General features: G+C 44.3%; 1 protein-coding gene across 5 annotated transcripts in view; it reads right to left on the bottom strand.

The window, feature by feature from the left end:
• Positions 1–12,936, bottom strand: part of LOC139581278 (disks large homolog 3-like) — a 97,312-nt gene extending 84,376 nt beyond the window's left edge. For 2 of the 5 annotated variants that reach the window (XM_071410859.1, XM_071410858.1), the window contains exon 1: positions 11,710–12,936. In XM_071410859.1, the coding sequence (XP_071266960.1) occupies positions 11,710–12,087 (378 nt within the window). In that variant the 5' untranslated portion in view covers positions 12,088–12,936. The remainder of the gene's footprint in view (positions 1–11,709) is intronic. The other 3 variants (XM_071410857.1, XM_071410855.1, XM_071410856.1) reach the window with 2 other exon arrangements.
• Between the last annotated feature and the right edge of the window lie 383 nt (positions 12,937–13,319).

Below are 13,319 nucleotides of genomic sequence, written 5' to 3' on the forward strand. Positions count from 1 at the left end.
TCTCTCTCTCTCTCTCTCTCTCTCTCTCTCTCTCTCTCTCTCTCTCTCTCTCCCCCCTCTCTCTCTCTCCCCCCTCCTCGCTCGCTCTCTCTCTTCTCCCCTCCTCTCTCTCTCTCTCTCTCTCTCTCTCTCTCTCTCTCTCTCTCTCTCTCTCTCTCTCTCTCTCTCTCTCTCTCTTCCTCCTCTCTCTATCTCTCTCCCCTCCTCACTCTCTCTCTCTCTGGGAAATGGAAACAGATATCCCAGCCTAGAGACAGAGAGGGTGAGAGAGATAAAGACAGAAAGAGAGAGCACAACCCTACCCGTTCCTGGTTACAAACAATACAAACAATCCCATCTTAATATCCTACGTCTCATAGCACTGTAGATGGGGTACACCGGCCTTGACATAGCTTATTCTGGATGTATTACATCTCTCCCTCTGTTCATCTGGGGTGTCTATGAATATGCCATATTTGAGTGGAGGTTGGATGTTTGTCTGTGTCTTGTCTACACTGTATGATTGTATTGTTGTCCCTGAGGTACGCAGCTCTCTCCCTCATATTTCCTTTCCTCCCCTGGATTTGCATTAGTTCTGTAGTATGGGTGTATTTTACTGTGTTCATTAAGACCCCTAAGACACTGGCCTGCCCAATGTCTCAGGACTACAGAGCTGTACTATGCATACGTAATATTTCCCTGTACTGTGTGGGCCTAAGTGTCATCTCTGCATCTCTCCGTCCCCTGACTGTACTGTATTTCAGATTTAACACAAGCAGAGTCTGTCCAGGTTACGTGCTGGATTACCATGGTATGTTATCAAAGTTTCTAAGTAGTACATGGTCAGCAGGCAGCAGCCCAACGTTGGAGCTGGCTGGGCTCAGTGGGCCAGACACAGCAAAACAATAAGAACTTCATTGGGCACTGATGTAATTGTCTTTATGCATCAGTGTAGCACCTCTGCTGCTCACTGCTATTGTGATCTTCTTCATGACTGGCGGCCGAGGCACGGCACTCGTGGGTAATTGGGTGTGTGGTTGATTTCTAAGCATTGGAAGTATAGAGCGTTGGCACCATGACTCAGTGTAACATTATCATGCCATCTTTATACTAACAGAACAGCATCCATTTTGGAGCCATTACTTCAATGTTGTGATGTTTATTGTTCAATATCAAAACAATGTGGTCTACTGCCAATCCTCAACGTCAACCATGGATATATACTCCCCTACGTGTTTATTTGGACAGTGAAGTTGAAACTTTTAATTTGGCTCTATATTCTAGCATTTTGGATTTGAGATCAAATGTTTGATATGAGGCGACAGTACAGAACTTCACTTATGGTGTACTCAATTGAGTCAAAAGTTGAGTAAATTGTGACTCTACAAACTTGTTGGATGAATTTGCAGTTTGTTTTGGTTGTGTTTCGGATTATATTGTGCCCAATGGAAATGAATGGTAAATAATGTATTGTCATTTTGCAGTCACTTTTATTGTAAATAAAAATTGAATATGTTTCTGAACACTTCTACTTGAATGTGTATGCTGAATAAATTGTGAATAATGATGAGTGAGAAAGTTACAGAGGCATAAATATCATACCCCCCAAAAATGCTAACCTCCTCTGTTATTGTAATGGTGAGAGGTTAGCATGTCTTGGGTGTATGATATATAATGCTAACCTTCTCTGTTATTGTAATGGTGAGAGGTTAGCATGTCTTGGGTGTATTTACATTTACATTTAAGTCATTTAGCAGACGCTCTTATCCAGAGCGACTTACAAATGTATGATATATAATGCTAACCTTCTCTGTTATTGTAATGGTGAGAGGTTAGCATGTCTCGGGGGTATGATATAAAATGCTAACCTCCTCTGTTATTGTAATGGTGAGAGGTTAGCATGTCTTGGGGGCGTGATCTTTGTGCATCTGTAACTTTCTCACTCATCAATATTCACGATTCATTCAAGATTATCTGTAATCATGGTAGCATCCGTAATCATGGTAAACAATATTTATCTTTCATTTCTATTGGGCACAACATAATCTGAAACACGACCAAAACAAACTGCAAATGCTTCCAACAAGTTTGTAGAGTCACAAGTTTATGTAGTCATTGTGTGCTAGGAATATGGGACCAAATACTTTGACTAAATGTAATACACTATAAGTGAATTTATTCAAATACTTATGACACCTTCAATTGGGGGGACTAAATACAGTACAGAAAGTGCTTTCATTTCTAAACGGTAGAACAGATATGTATGAAAATACCCTCACATAAAAGGTGACATTCTGTACTGCCCCCTCATATCAAACATTTTATCTCAAATCCAAAATATAGAGCCAAATTAAAAGTTTCAACTTCACTGTCCAAATAAACACGTAGGGGAGTATATATCCATGGTTGACGTTGAGGATTGGCAGTAGACCATATTTTTTGATATTGAACAATAAATATCACAACATTGAAGTAATGGCTCCAAAATGGATGCTGTTCTGTTAGTATAAAGATGGCATGATAATGTTACACTGAGTCATGGTGCCAACGCTCTATACTTCCAATGCTTAGAAATCAACCACACACCCAATTACCCACGAGTGCCGTGCCTCGGCCGCCAGTCATGAAGAAGATCACAATAGCAGTGAGCAGCAAAGGTGCTACACTGATGCATAAAGACAATTACATCAGTGCCCAATGAAGTTCTTATTGTTTTGCTGTGTCTGGCCCGCTGAGCCCAGCCAGCTCCAACGTTGGGCTGCTGCCTGCTGACCATGTACTACTTAGAAACTTTGATAACATACCATGGTAATCCAGCACGTAATCTGGACAGACTCTGTTTGTGTTAAATCTGAAATACAGTACAGTCAGGGGACGGAGAGATGCAGAGATGACACTTAGGCCCACACAGTACAGGGAAATATTACGTATGCATAGTACAGCTCTGTAGTCCTGAGACATTGGGCAGGCCAGTGTCTTAGGGGTCTTAATGAACACAGTAAAATACACCCATACTACAGAACTAATGCAAATCCAGGGGAGGAAAGGAAATATGAGGGAGAGAGCTGCGTACCTCAGGGACAACAATACAATCATACAGTGTAGACAAGACACAGACAGACATCCAACCTCCACTCAAATATGGCATATTCACAGACACCCCAGATGAACAGAGGGAGAGATGTAATACATCCAGAATAAGCTATGTCAAGGCCGGTGTACCCCATCTACAGTGCTGTAGGATATTAAGATGGGATTGTTTGTATTGTTTGTAACCAGGAACGGGTAGGGTTGTGCTCTCTCTTTCTGTCTTTATCTCTCTCACCCTCTCTGTCTCTAGGCTGGGATATCTGTTTCCATTTCCCAGAGAGAGAGAGAGAGGAGGGGAGAGAGAGAGACACTATCTTGAGCACATTAAGATCAATGGGTAGACACAGTATATATCCACTAGGCAATAATGACTGATAATGAACCAAGGGCCTGTTAAAGGATATTATGTGGTCTGTGCTCTAGCATAGACAAATGTTTGGATAACGTCAGTCACCCTCTCACTCATCCTGTCTTTTTACTGGGGAGGAGAGGGATGGAGGGAGAATGCAGTGGCAGAAAAACATATGCATCTATATGTGGCTATATGGTGCTTGTACTGTGTCCATCCCTTTAGGAGCCGACTGATTTTGCAGAGACACATGGACTAAGACCAATAGAAAGGGCAATGTAAACGAATAAGACAGACTACAGGAATGGCGTTGAAAACATGAATAATTCCAGACCAATTGTGCTATGTTAAACAGATGTGCAATGAACAGCAGGTTCAGAAAGATCTATCCACAGTTTCATTGTTAGATTTGTCAAAAGTAATCCACGTATTTCAACCACGGATCAACCTTCAACATTTCCTTTAATGTATTACATTTGGTCAAGGCCTCATTTCGAAAGTAAAAAAAAGCTGTATTCAGTTGCTACTTCAAAGATTAAAGACGTGATTGTTTTAAAGGCATAGCGGCTGTATTTTAATGAAACGGCAGCTTGAGCACATCCTCTTAAAATGGCAGAGAAAAGCTGTGCTAATTATACAGAAGCACAGAGCTGAAGCAGCCTGCTGCAACATACCCTCACTATGTAGCTAGTCGACACCCTAAAATGGAACTTTTGATTCTGACAATGTATAAGAAAGACAGACGGCAGAGGAGGAGGATGACAGAAATAAAGAAAAACTGAAGGAAAAAAATGGAGAGGCCAGCAGACCAAATGGCTGAAGGGCTGCTTGGATAATGCATTATCGAGATGGCACTCAGTGTGACTACGCTACACATGGGAAGAGACGCATTGTCTGCGTCGCCAAATGTCCTCCTCACAAGACACAACTCTCCAGAAAATGGAAGACATCTAAATCTGTGCATTTCAGCTCTTCATCTTTAGCATCTAGTTTTCATTCAGCAGCTAAACGCCTCACGATGCTGCATGAATAACAGCATCCCGTCAATGCTCAGATGAACCAAGCGACACCGTACTGCTACAACATTCTAGATGTGCAGGCCCTGGTCCACGCCGCTACAACACAGTACATGCATCCACTGGAGCCAGAGCTGCGTTTCTAAAATTGCGAGCCATGGAACAATAGCGCGGGGGCTGTTGAAAGCACCCACGGACACCCACAAAAAAAGAATTGGAGTCAGAAGGCTTGGGGATAGGCGCACTCTTCAGCGTTATCGATTGTGATGCATGCAGATTCTGTGGCAGCGTGGGGGTGTTCTAGTACGCTCTGGCCAGGATGTTAGTGCTGCGATCTGAAGCATACCCAGCCAAGAGCAATAGGAAAATACTGTAGAAGCACCCTACATAAATCCTACAGCACTGTTTTCTGTACATATCCTTTAGTATTCATCATAGATTACAGCAGTAGGGGGCGTGACCATGTCCCCCATCATCACCCAATAAAAGGCCTATTCCTTCTCTTTTGTCTTCCTGTCAGAACAAGGGAACGATGGTTCCATTGCTGAATCAGGAAGTACAGTCCCGTTTTCTAGGCCAGTCGCTACTGTGATCAGCAAAAACAGCGAAATAAAACAAAGCAGGCAAGCAAACAAACAGCCCTTCCCCTCGCTCCTATCGTCCCTGGCTGATTGGCTGGCTGGCTGGCTGGGAGAGGCAGAGGGTTGGGCCCAGGCAGGTGCTCTGACAAACAGCATAGAAAGCAGACACAGCTGTGTACACATACTGTACAAACAGCCCAATAAACACGTTACTCAAATTCTGCAGTATATGTTTTTATAAAGGACTCCACAAGATCGCTATGTTTTCATGATGGGTTGGTTGCATCTGAGACGCATATTTGTATTATATGCTGAGTACAATATGTATATTTACAGTAAGCCAAACGTTGAAACAAAGCAGGTCCACCTCTCTGTGAATGATGTGAAAAAGCAGCAGGTTTTACAGGAGGTATGGGAGGTGAGGTTATACCGCTCCAGTCCAGGGTCATAGTTAGACCAACACACCTGGCCGCCGTTCAGAGATTAAGCTGCAAAAAAAATGGTGAAAAAGTTGGACTTTTGTAAAAGTGCACATTAATATTGCAGCACACCTTCTGCCCTCTGTTTCATAGTGCATTTGCAGTGATTCACAGTGCTGCTCTCCTTTATGTGTCTTGTTGGTACATTTGGTTTTAGGCAAAGGTGTGTTTTATGGAGGGGTGTGTGTGTGTGTTTGTGTGTGTGGGAGAGATTGAAAGAGACAAAGAAGGGAGACATATTGATGGATAAATACAGTATTGGACAGGCAGTATCCACAGGCAATAAGTCCTTGTAAAATGACAATTGATACTGCAAGTGAGCATCAGTGTGCAGCCAGCCGCTGACAGGCAAGTCAGACAACATAGCAATTACTTACAGGGGAGAAAGTCTCGTGGCTGTTAACCAGACTAGCAGATTGTCAGAGCTAATACGATTATGGCGTAACTGTGTTACACTGGACCACATCAGCTAGCTGAACGACTCCTCTCCCATCCCCTCCTCTCCCCTCCTCTCCTCTCCCCCATCTCACAGGGCAGGGCCACTGCTGGCCATCTTGGCATGGAGGTTATACAATACCAATTTGTTTACCCAAATCCAGCTTTATGTGCATAAAGACAAACCGACAGACCTACTGTTCTTTGTTGTATCACATCAAAATGTTCAAGGCTGAGATCCCATGAGTCTCATCTATAACGTAGCACTATGTAGCAATTGCATTTCGTAAAAGCTACGATTAACACAAAAGTGTGTAGGCCTACAGTACATGTATTCCAATAACTATCAAACCAAGCACAGAACATCCCACACTGTCTGATATCAAGCGGACTTTGAACATCCAGTTCTGTAACCCCTGAGCATCCATCCAGCACTCAGCCCCAGTGATTAGTCAGAAACAGGCACACTGAGCTGTGTTTTGAAACAAGCGCGTAGACCTCCATCCATCCCTGTTTCTTCCCTGTTCATACCCCCCTTTTGTACAGACACACACAACATTTCAAATGACATCATTCTCCGGATGCCAAGATGTCTGGCCTTTTAGAGTCACCAGAGATAACGGTCAGGGAGGATGGAGGATGGGGGATGGGGGGGCCCTCTGGGATCTACCCCAACCCCATCTCTGTCTGGTGCGGCCTGTGATTAACACTCTCTGTCTGCCACCCCTGTCTCTGTCAAAAGGAGAGGCAGCACCTCACCAATCCACTCCACTCACTGACAGACAGGCTTTACCACCAGGAACCTAGCTTCTCCTGATTCTTACGGCTCTCAGTAACCTTCCAGATGTACTGTTAGAAAGCTATGCATTATTACTGACTTTACATGTCCCAGGGGTGACATCTCAGGACAGACAAAAAGCGAAAACCAACTAACCAACCCCCTCTTCTCCTCTGCTCTCCTCTTCCCTCCCATCATCTCCCTTCCATCCTATCCCATCCTCTTCTTTCTCTCCTCCCCTCTCCTCCCCTCTGCTCTCTTCTCCTCTGCTCTCCTCTTCCCTCCCATAATCTCCCTTCCATCCTATCCCATCATCTTTCTCTCCTCTCCTTTCCTATCATCTCCTCTCTACTCTCGTCCCCTCCTCTCCTTTCCTCTCCTCCATGGAGACCAGCCCAGAGAGCAGCCCACTGCCGAGGCCCCAGTGACAACATGGTACTCTGGATATCTGCTGACATATGTCATATAGATGGGACATATCTTCCCCGTCTGAGAGAGGAACAATAGCCGGCGTGTAACGTTACACGCTATATATGCAAATGACCCCTCCACCTTGATAAAGACACTTAAAAGACAACCATGAAGGAATCATCTGTAACAATGGCCAGGGTGTACGGATCTCAGCATATATGTAATGAAAGGCCATACAGCTGGTACTTATTGCGTGTTCCTGTTATAAGGATGCTACAATGCTCCAGTCCCAGTCTAGTGTAGCTGTAGTCTATCGAGCCAACATCACCTCCTCCTTGCTCCCCATTTTGAGATCAGCTCAGAGATAAATCCCTCTTGAGCTGATGAGAATATTGCTGCGTTCAGATGGAGGCTGTCTAAGTCACGGTAGGGGTCTGAGCTTAAGACATTTGGGTAAAAAAAGGCCTTTGGAAATCCTCTCCTGTAATACCCCCTGGGCTGGGCCCCCTGTTATAGGCCTGGCAAATGACATCAAAAACGGACCAAATCTTCACATGGATGTACAAACACAACAACACACAACATCAAATTGCTTTATCTACACATACTGCATTAAATGTGGTATCATACAAACACACAGATATGTGGATTTAATAAGTATCAAAGAAAGACGATCAAAAGCACAAACATTGGACCATCTGTTAATTACTGTTCCTTTCCTATTCAACTAGACGCAGCTGGTGGTTGGATAGTCTAAAATGGAGATATTGAAGAGTGATCCAAACACTTCGGTGAGTGACAATAACAGCCAAGACCACCCAGCGATAGACAGAACTATCGAGGCAAAGGGACATTTCTGATCCGACCCTAAAGGCTCTCGACAGGAGACCACCTATGGGAGTGTTAATGAGGTAAGCCCACCCAATACCCATGCATTACAATGATCCTGTACATCCACAGAGCACCAATCATCCGGTAAACAATAGACCCACAACGGAGCATGAGGGATTTGGAGAGCAGTTTGGAAAATATTTAATATCTTGCTCGTAATAAATAAAGTAAAATCCAATTAACATTTAAAGCTAATCATAGCCACAGAGCTGGAGAGCACACACAGACAGATTGGAGCCTGAGGGGGGGACGGAGCGTTCTGAGTGAAGCCCCCCCATTAGGCCAGAGTCTCCTCATCTCTCAGATGGAAATTTAACTGCTCTTGTTTAAAGGAAATGCTCCTTTTAATCCCAACTGGCTTCATGAACATCCATCCATAATTAACCTAACCAACCCCCTGACAATAGACCATTATCTTGCTTTAAAGGAGATATGGTGGGGAGGGAGGTGAACACAGACGTGCGGTTAAATGGAAGGTAATATACTGTACTTTGGTTAGTTTGGAAAAAGATCTTGGCCATTTTCGGGGAACACTTGTGTCTATCGAAATCCTTTGGAACAAATATATGATATGAAAATAGGTTACCCGACTGTAATCATGTATTACTTTTGAGAGATTATATGTCAGATGACTACTAATGACTATTTCAGTCTCCCAAAAGTCTTCAAAGAAATGCATGTATCAGAAAGATCAGTGTGGTTGAGTGGCTGTGTCTAATATGAGCATTACACATGTCCATGACCTGGTCTCTGGCCTCTTGTGAGTTCTGCAAAGGTGGTGGGGGAGGGGGAATATTCCCACCCATAGATGTCCAGTGGGGACCGAAGAGAACAGAGGCTACAGGGTCCATCCAAGGCTATGCTCTGTGTTGTGGGCGGCCACAACAAGCGGGAAGGACGGTGCTACTGTATGTTGATGCTGTACTAGAGACAAAGGGGGGGGGGGGGGTAAAACCTGACCCTGTAGAGGGCCTGTTAGGAGGCTGAGGCCTCTCTCTCTCTCTCTCTCTCTCTCTCTCTCTCTCTCTCTCTCTCTCTCTCTCTCTCTCTCTCTCTCTCTCTCTCTCTCTCTTCTCTCTCTCTCTCTCTCTCTCTCTCTCTCTCTCTCTCTCTCTCTCTCTCTCTCTCTCTCTCTCTCTCTCTCTCAGCACCTCTTACATAACCCCTCCCCCTTTCCACGCCGGCCGCCTTTTTTGGCTTATTCCTCTCTTTTTCACGACATTCGTTTTTTCACCTCTACTATCACCACTTATTCAGTCTCTGTGTTTCCGGTTCTGTTGTGCCGGTTACATGGCAGATTATCACTGTTTGGATTCGTATGCTGTATTTGACACACATTGAAACGTTTCTATGTACACCCAGACTACCTCCTAACAAAGATGTGTGATAATGTGTAACTGCCTGAGCTACAGTATGTGCAGTATGAACCATCCCAAAGATCCTCTGACAGGATGACAGAAGAGGAGCAGGACCAATCATTTTTACCTCCACTGATTTCATCTATCAAAGGCTGTGGCTAAAATGTGATGATGCATGCTGTAAATAACCCACCCTCCTTTACATGAATTAACAAGCCGCCACATAAATGAACGAGCGACCGAAAAACATCTCACATGAGATACTGGCTCCAATTAATTTGAAATCGGGACATTCAATATACGCTGGGAACGAGCAGTTGGCAGGAGGACATTTGTACTGATGATGGTAAATAAATAGTAGCCACGACAAAATGCTTACGTAATCAAAACTGCTGTGAGGTTTTAAACGTGTGAGAAGTGAAATCTGTCTGATTGGATGAGGACTGGTTAGAATACTGTAGATTATTATCACGGTACTATTATGTCAAGGGTGCAGCAAATCCTGGACTACTTCACTGTTTCTGTTACAATTCAAACCTCTCCCTCCATGGTTGTTGTAGAGCAGGGATGGGCATCTTTCACCCCTAAAAAATGTATCAGGGGGGACTCAGTCGGGATGTCATTTTACTGTTGCGAGATAGAATAGTAGAATACACCAAGAGCAATTTCGGTTACGGGTCAGCAGTTTTTCTCTTGTTATGTCAGTCACTGATAATCACTTAATTAGCCAATGTCAGCTAGATTTTTATAGATTGGTAAATTAGTCTAGCGGACAGCTATCTAAACTTGTAGTAATGTCGAATTTGAGCCCGGGGGGCCCCCATTGATTTCGTTAGTCAGTCTCATTCAGATATCATAGTAAAAACTGCAAACATGTCTCTCCACCCTATGGCAAAATGTGTAGAATTGCAAGAAATTAGCTGTAAAACTGCTAATTTTTCTCCCCACCCCATGGCAAAATGAGTAGAATTGCAGGAACTAAAAAATGTGCATGAAGTAGTTATAAAATTGCTAAATATTCTCTCTGCTCCATGACAAAATGTGTAACATTTCAGCAAACTAGCTTAAAAAAAATATGAATTGCGGCACCTCATCATCGGATTCAGATATTTTTTGTGACCCCCATCCCTGCTGTAGAGGAAGGCTAGCTAGTGATATCAGTCAGGTTGCTGTTCATCTGTGCTCTGTGTTCAGTAGAATTTCTCCAACATTGCCAGTGAGATTTCAGCCTCCATTTTACCCCCATGATGTTTCTCACTCTCTCACTCTCCTGCCATTCTATGCTCTTTGCTCAAATACACAAAGAAACACACACTGACTTCCTAGCTTAAGTCAAAAGAGATATGTCTAGACTGAGATGATAGAGGCCCCATGAAAATGAAGGAAATGTTAAATGGAGAATATGAAACGTGCCGGTTTAGATGGTCCTAGTTACGTATCATATTCACCCAGTAGGATGGATGCTTCTTCCCTTTTGTCAGTCAGGTTTTATCCAACCCTCCATCTCAGGACAAATGAACATTTTATAAGGAATAACTAGCCGCATACAGACATAAGACATCTTAATGGAGCTCTTCCTTCTCTCCTCTCTCCTCCCTCCCTCTCCCCTCTCTCATCTCCATCTCCTCTCCCTCTTTCTACTGAAAATCTGCCTGATGAGAGACAACCCTTTCATTAGTTAATCTGTGAGAAACATGCATCACATATGGGGTGTTCGTGTCAGGCAAAATGTTGTTTTTCTTGGAACGGGCCGATAGAGGAGACAAATGTCTGTCTACATTTCAGTGTAATGAGCCGGCTTTAGCATCATTTAGCTTTCAACGCATATCTCCATATCGCCTCTACACTATGGCTGTAGGATGAAAACCAATGCAGGGCTATTTTACTCTGTAATGTTAACGTAGGCCTTAGATGAAATAAAATAAATAAGCAATTTCAATCCCATCTGACCTTTATGTAAGGCATTGCATTCTTATGATGAAGTGAATGGAGAATAGTCGGCCTGTTCTGTATAGTTGAACAATGTATAGGAAACAGCCCACTACTCCCTAAATGAATGAATGAGAATGACCAGATGAACAGAGAATCTGTATTAGAGCAGAAGGCTGGGATGAAGGAGTGAATATGAGCCATCAGCGCCGGCTGCTCTCTACCACACCACAGCACAACAGGCTCCACCAAGACAGATGAGCACCTCTAAAGATGTACACACTCGTGTCTGTTCTAACCCAGCAACCTCGTATCAAATCCCATTCACCCACTTCCCATCTGCCTAATCCCTACGCTCCCAGAGGCGTGGGACAGAAGGCCATGAGCACAGCTGAGGAAGTTGAGGTAGTTACCTGGTCGTACCACTCCCGGTTGGAACAGGTGCACTCCGGCCACCAACCTGCTTGACCACCAGAATTGTTGCCATTCACCTTGGTGCCGCCCTTGGATTGGCCCTTGGGGTTTGGGCCTCCGGGACCCCCAGCAGACGTCATCTTGCCCTTACTTCTCCCCAGAGTGCCCCCTCCTCCTCCCATGCCTCCTCCTCCTCCTCCCCCTGAGACTGGAGGCTGGGGTAAGGTCTGCCCGCCTCCGGGCCCGTACCCGGCCGGGTATCCATAGGGCTCGGCCTGCCATTCTTGGTACTGAGGGGCGTCCATCCTGCGCAGGGCGGCCATGCGGGTCACCTCGTAACATTCTGGGCACTTGCAGCAGTGGTGGTGTTTGTGCATGCTGGCTGGGCTGGTGCTGGGCTGGCGCTGGGCTGGCGCTGAGCGGCGTGGTGTGGCACTTTCTCTCTGCTGCCTCCTCAGATCACACGCAGCACGCTGCGATCGGCTCGCAGAGCGCTAATACCGACGAAAATAACACTAATCACAGCAATTCGACAGATTTTCCCTTTTTCTCCAAATCTTGTTACTCTCCTCTCTTCATTCCCCTCAAATGACAAAAAAAGAGCGAGGAGGGGGAAGTAGCAACAGGAAAACAAAAAATGAGTACGTAGTCTTCCTTCCTCTTGACGTAGAAGATAAAAGAAGATAATATTGAAAATATTGTATACGATCACACAATCAGAGACCAGCCCTGATGGTACATTTTCCTCTCGCCGCTCTTGTTTCACAGTGATATGTATAGAAATTCATAGATATATTCATTTGTTTATATATATTTACACACACACACACACAAATACATATAAAAATATTAGTATAAACAGACAAGCACAAATACACAGATATATACAGAGATATATGTATATAAATATCTATATGCGTGTGTACAAATATATATATAAACAATATGTACAGGTATAAATGATATCCTCAGATGAAATCTTCCTCGGTATTTCTCTTCCCTTTTTCCAAACCCGTTTTCTTCCTCCTGTTTTTCCTCCTGCGTTGAGAAGCAGCGTTTCTATGTCTTTCTCTCTCTCTTTTCTCAGCCTGCAGAGAGGAGCTGAGCACTGGACTGGCTCTCAATCAGCTTGCCCTAGATGTGGATTATACAGAGGGAGGCGAGCAAGCGAGATGGAGAGAAAGAGAGCGAGAGGGAGAGAGAAAAGAGCGAGAGGCGGAGAGGGGGAGACAGAGCATCCCTCCAGCACCTCAGCCCTGACAACCACAGCCAATCAACTGGCAGCACTGCCATCATCAGCAGCAGCAGCAACAAGACTGAGCGCTTCACTGGCTGCTCTTAAAGGGGCCACGCCACCTACAGTACCAGTCTAAAGTTTGGACACACCTATTCATTCAATGTTTTTTCTTTACCTTTACTATTTTCTACATTGTAGAATAATAGTGAAGACATCCAAACTATGAAATAACACATATGGAATCATGTAGTAACCAAAACAGTGTTAAACAAATCAAAATATATTCTTCAAAGTAGCCACCCTTTGCCTTGATGACAGCTTTGCACACTTTGGAATTCTCTCAACCAGCTTCATGAGGTAGTCACCTGGAAT

The sequence above is a fragment of the Salvelinus alpinus genome, chromosome 7 (genome assembly GCF_045679555.1).
Source record: "Salvelinus alpinus chromosome 7, SLU_Salpinus.1, whole genome shotgun sequence".
Classification (NCBI taxonomy): domain Eukaryota; kingdom Metazoa; phylum Chordata; class Actinopteri; order Salmoniformes; family Salmonidae; genus Salvelinus; species Salvelinus alpinus.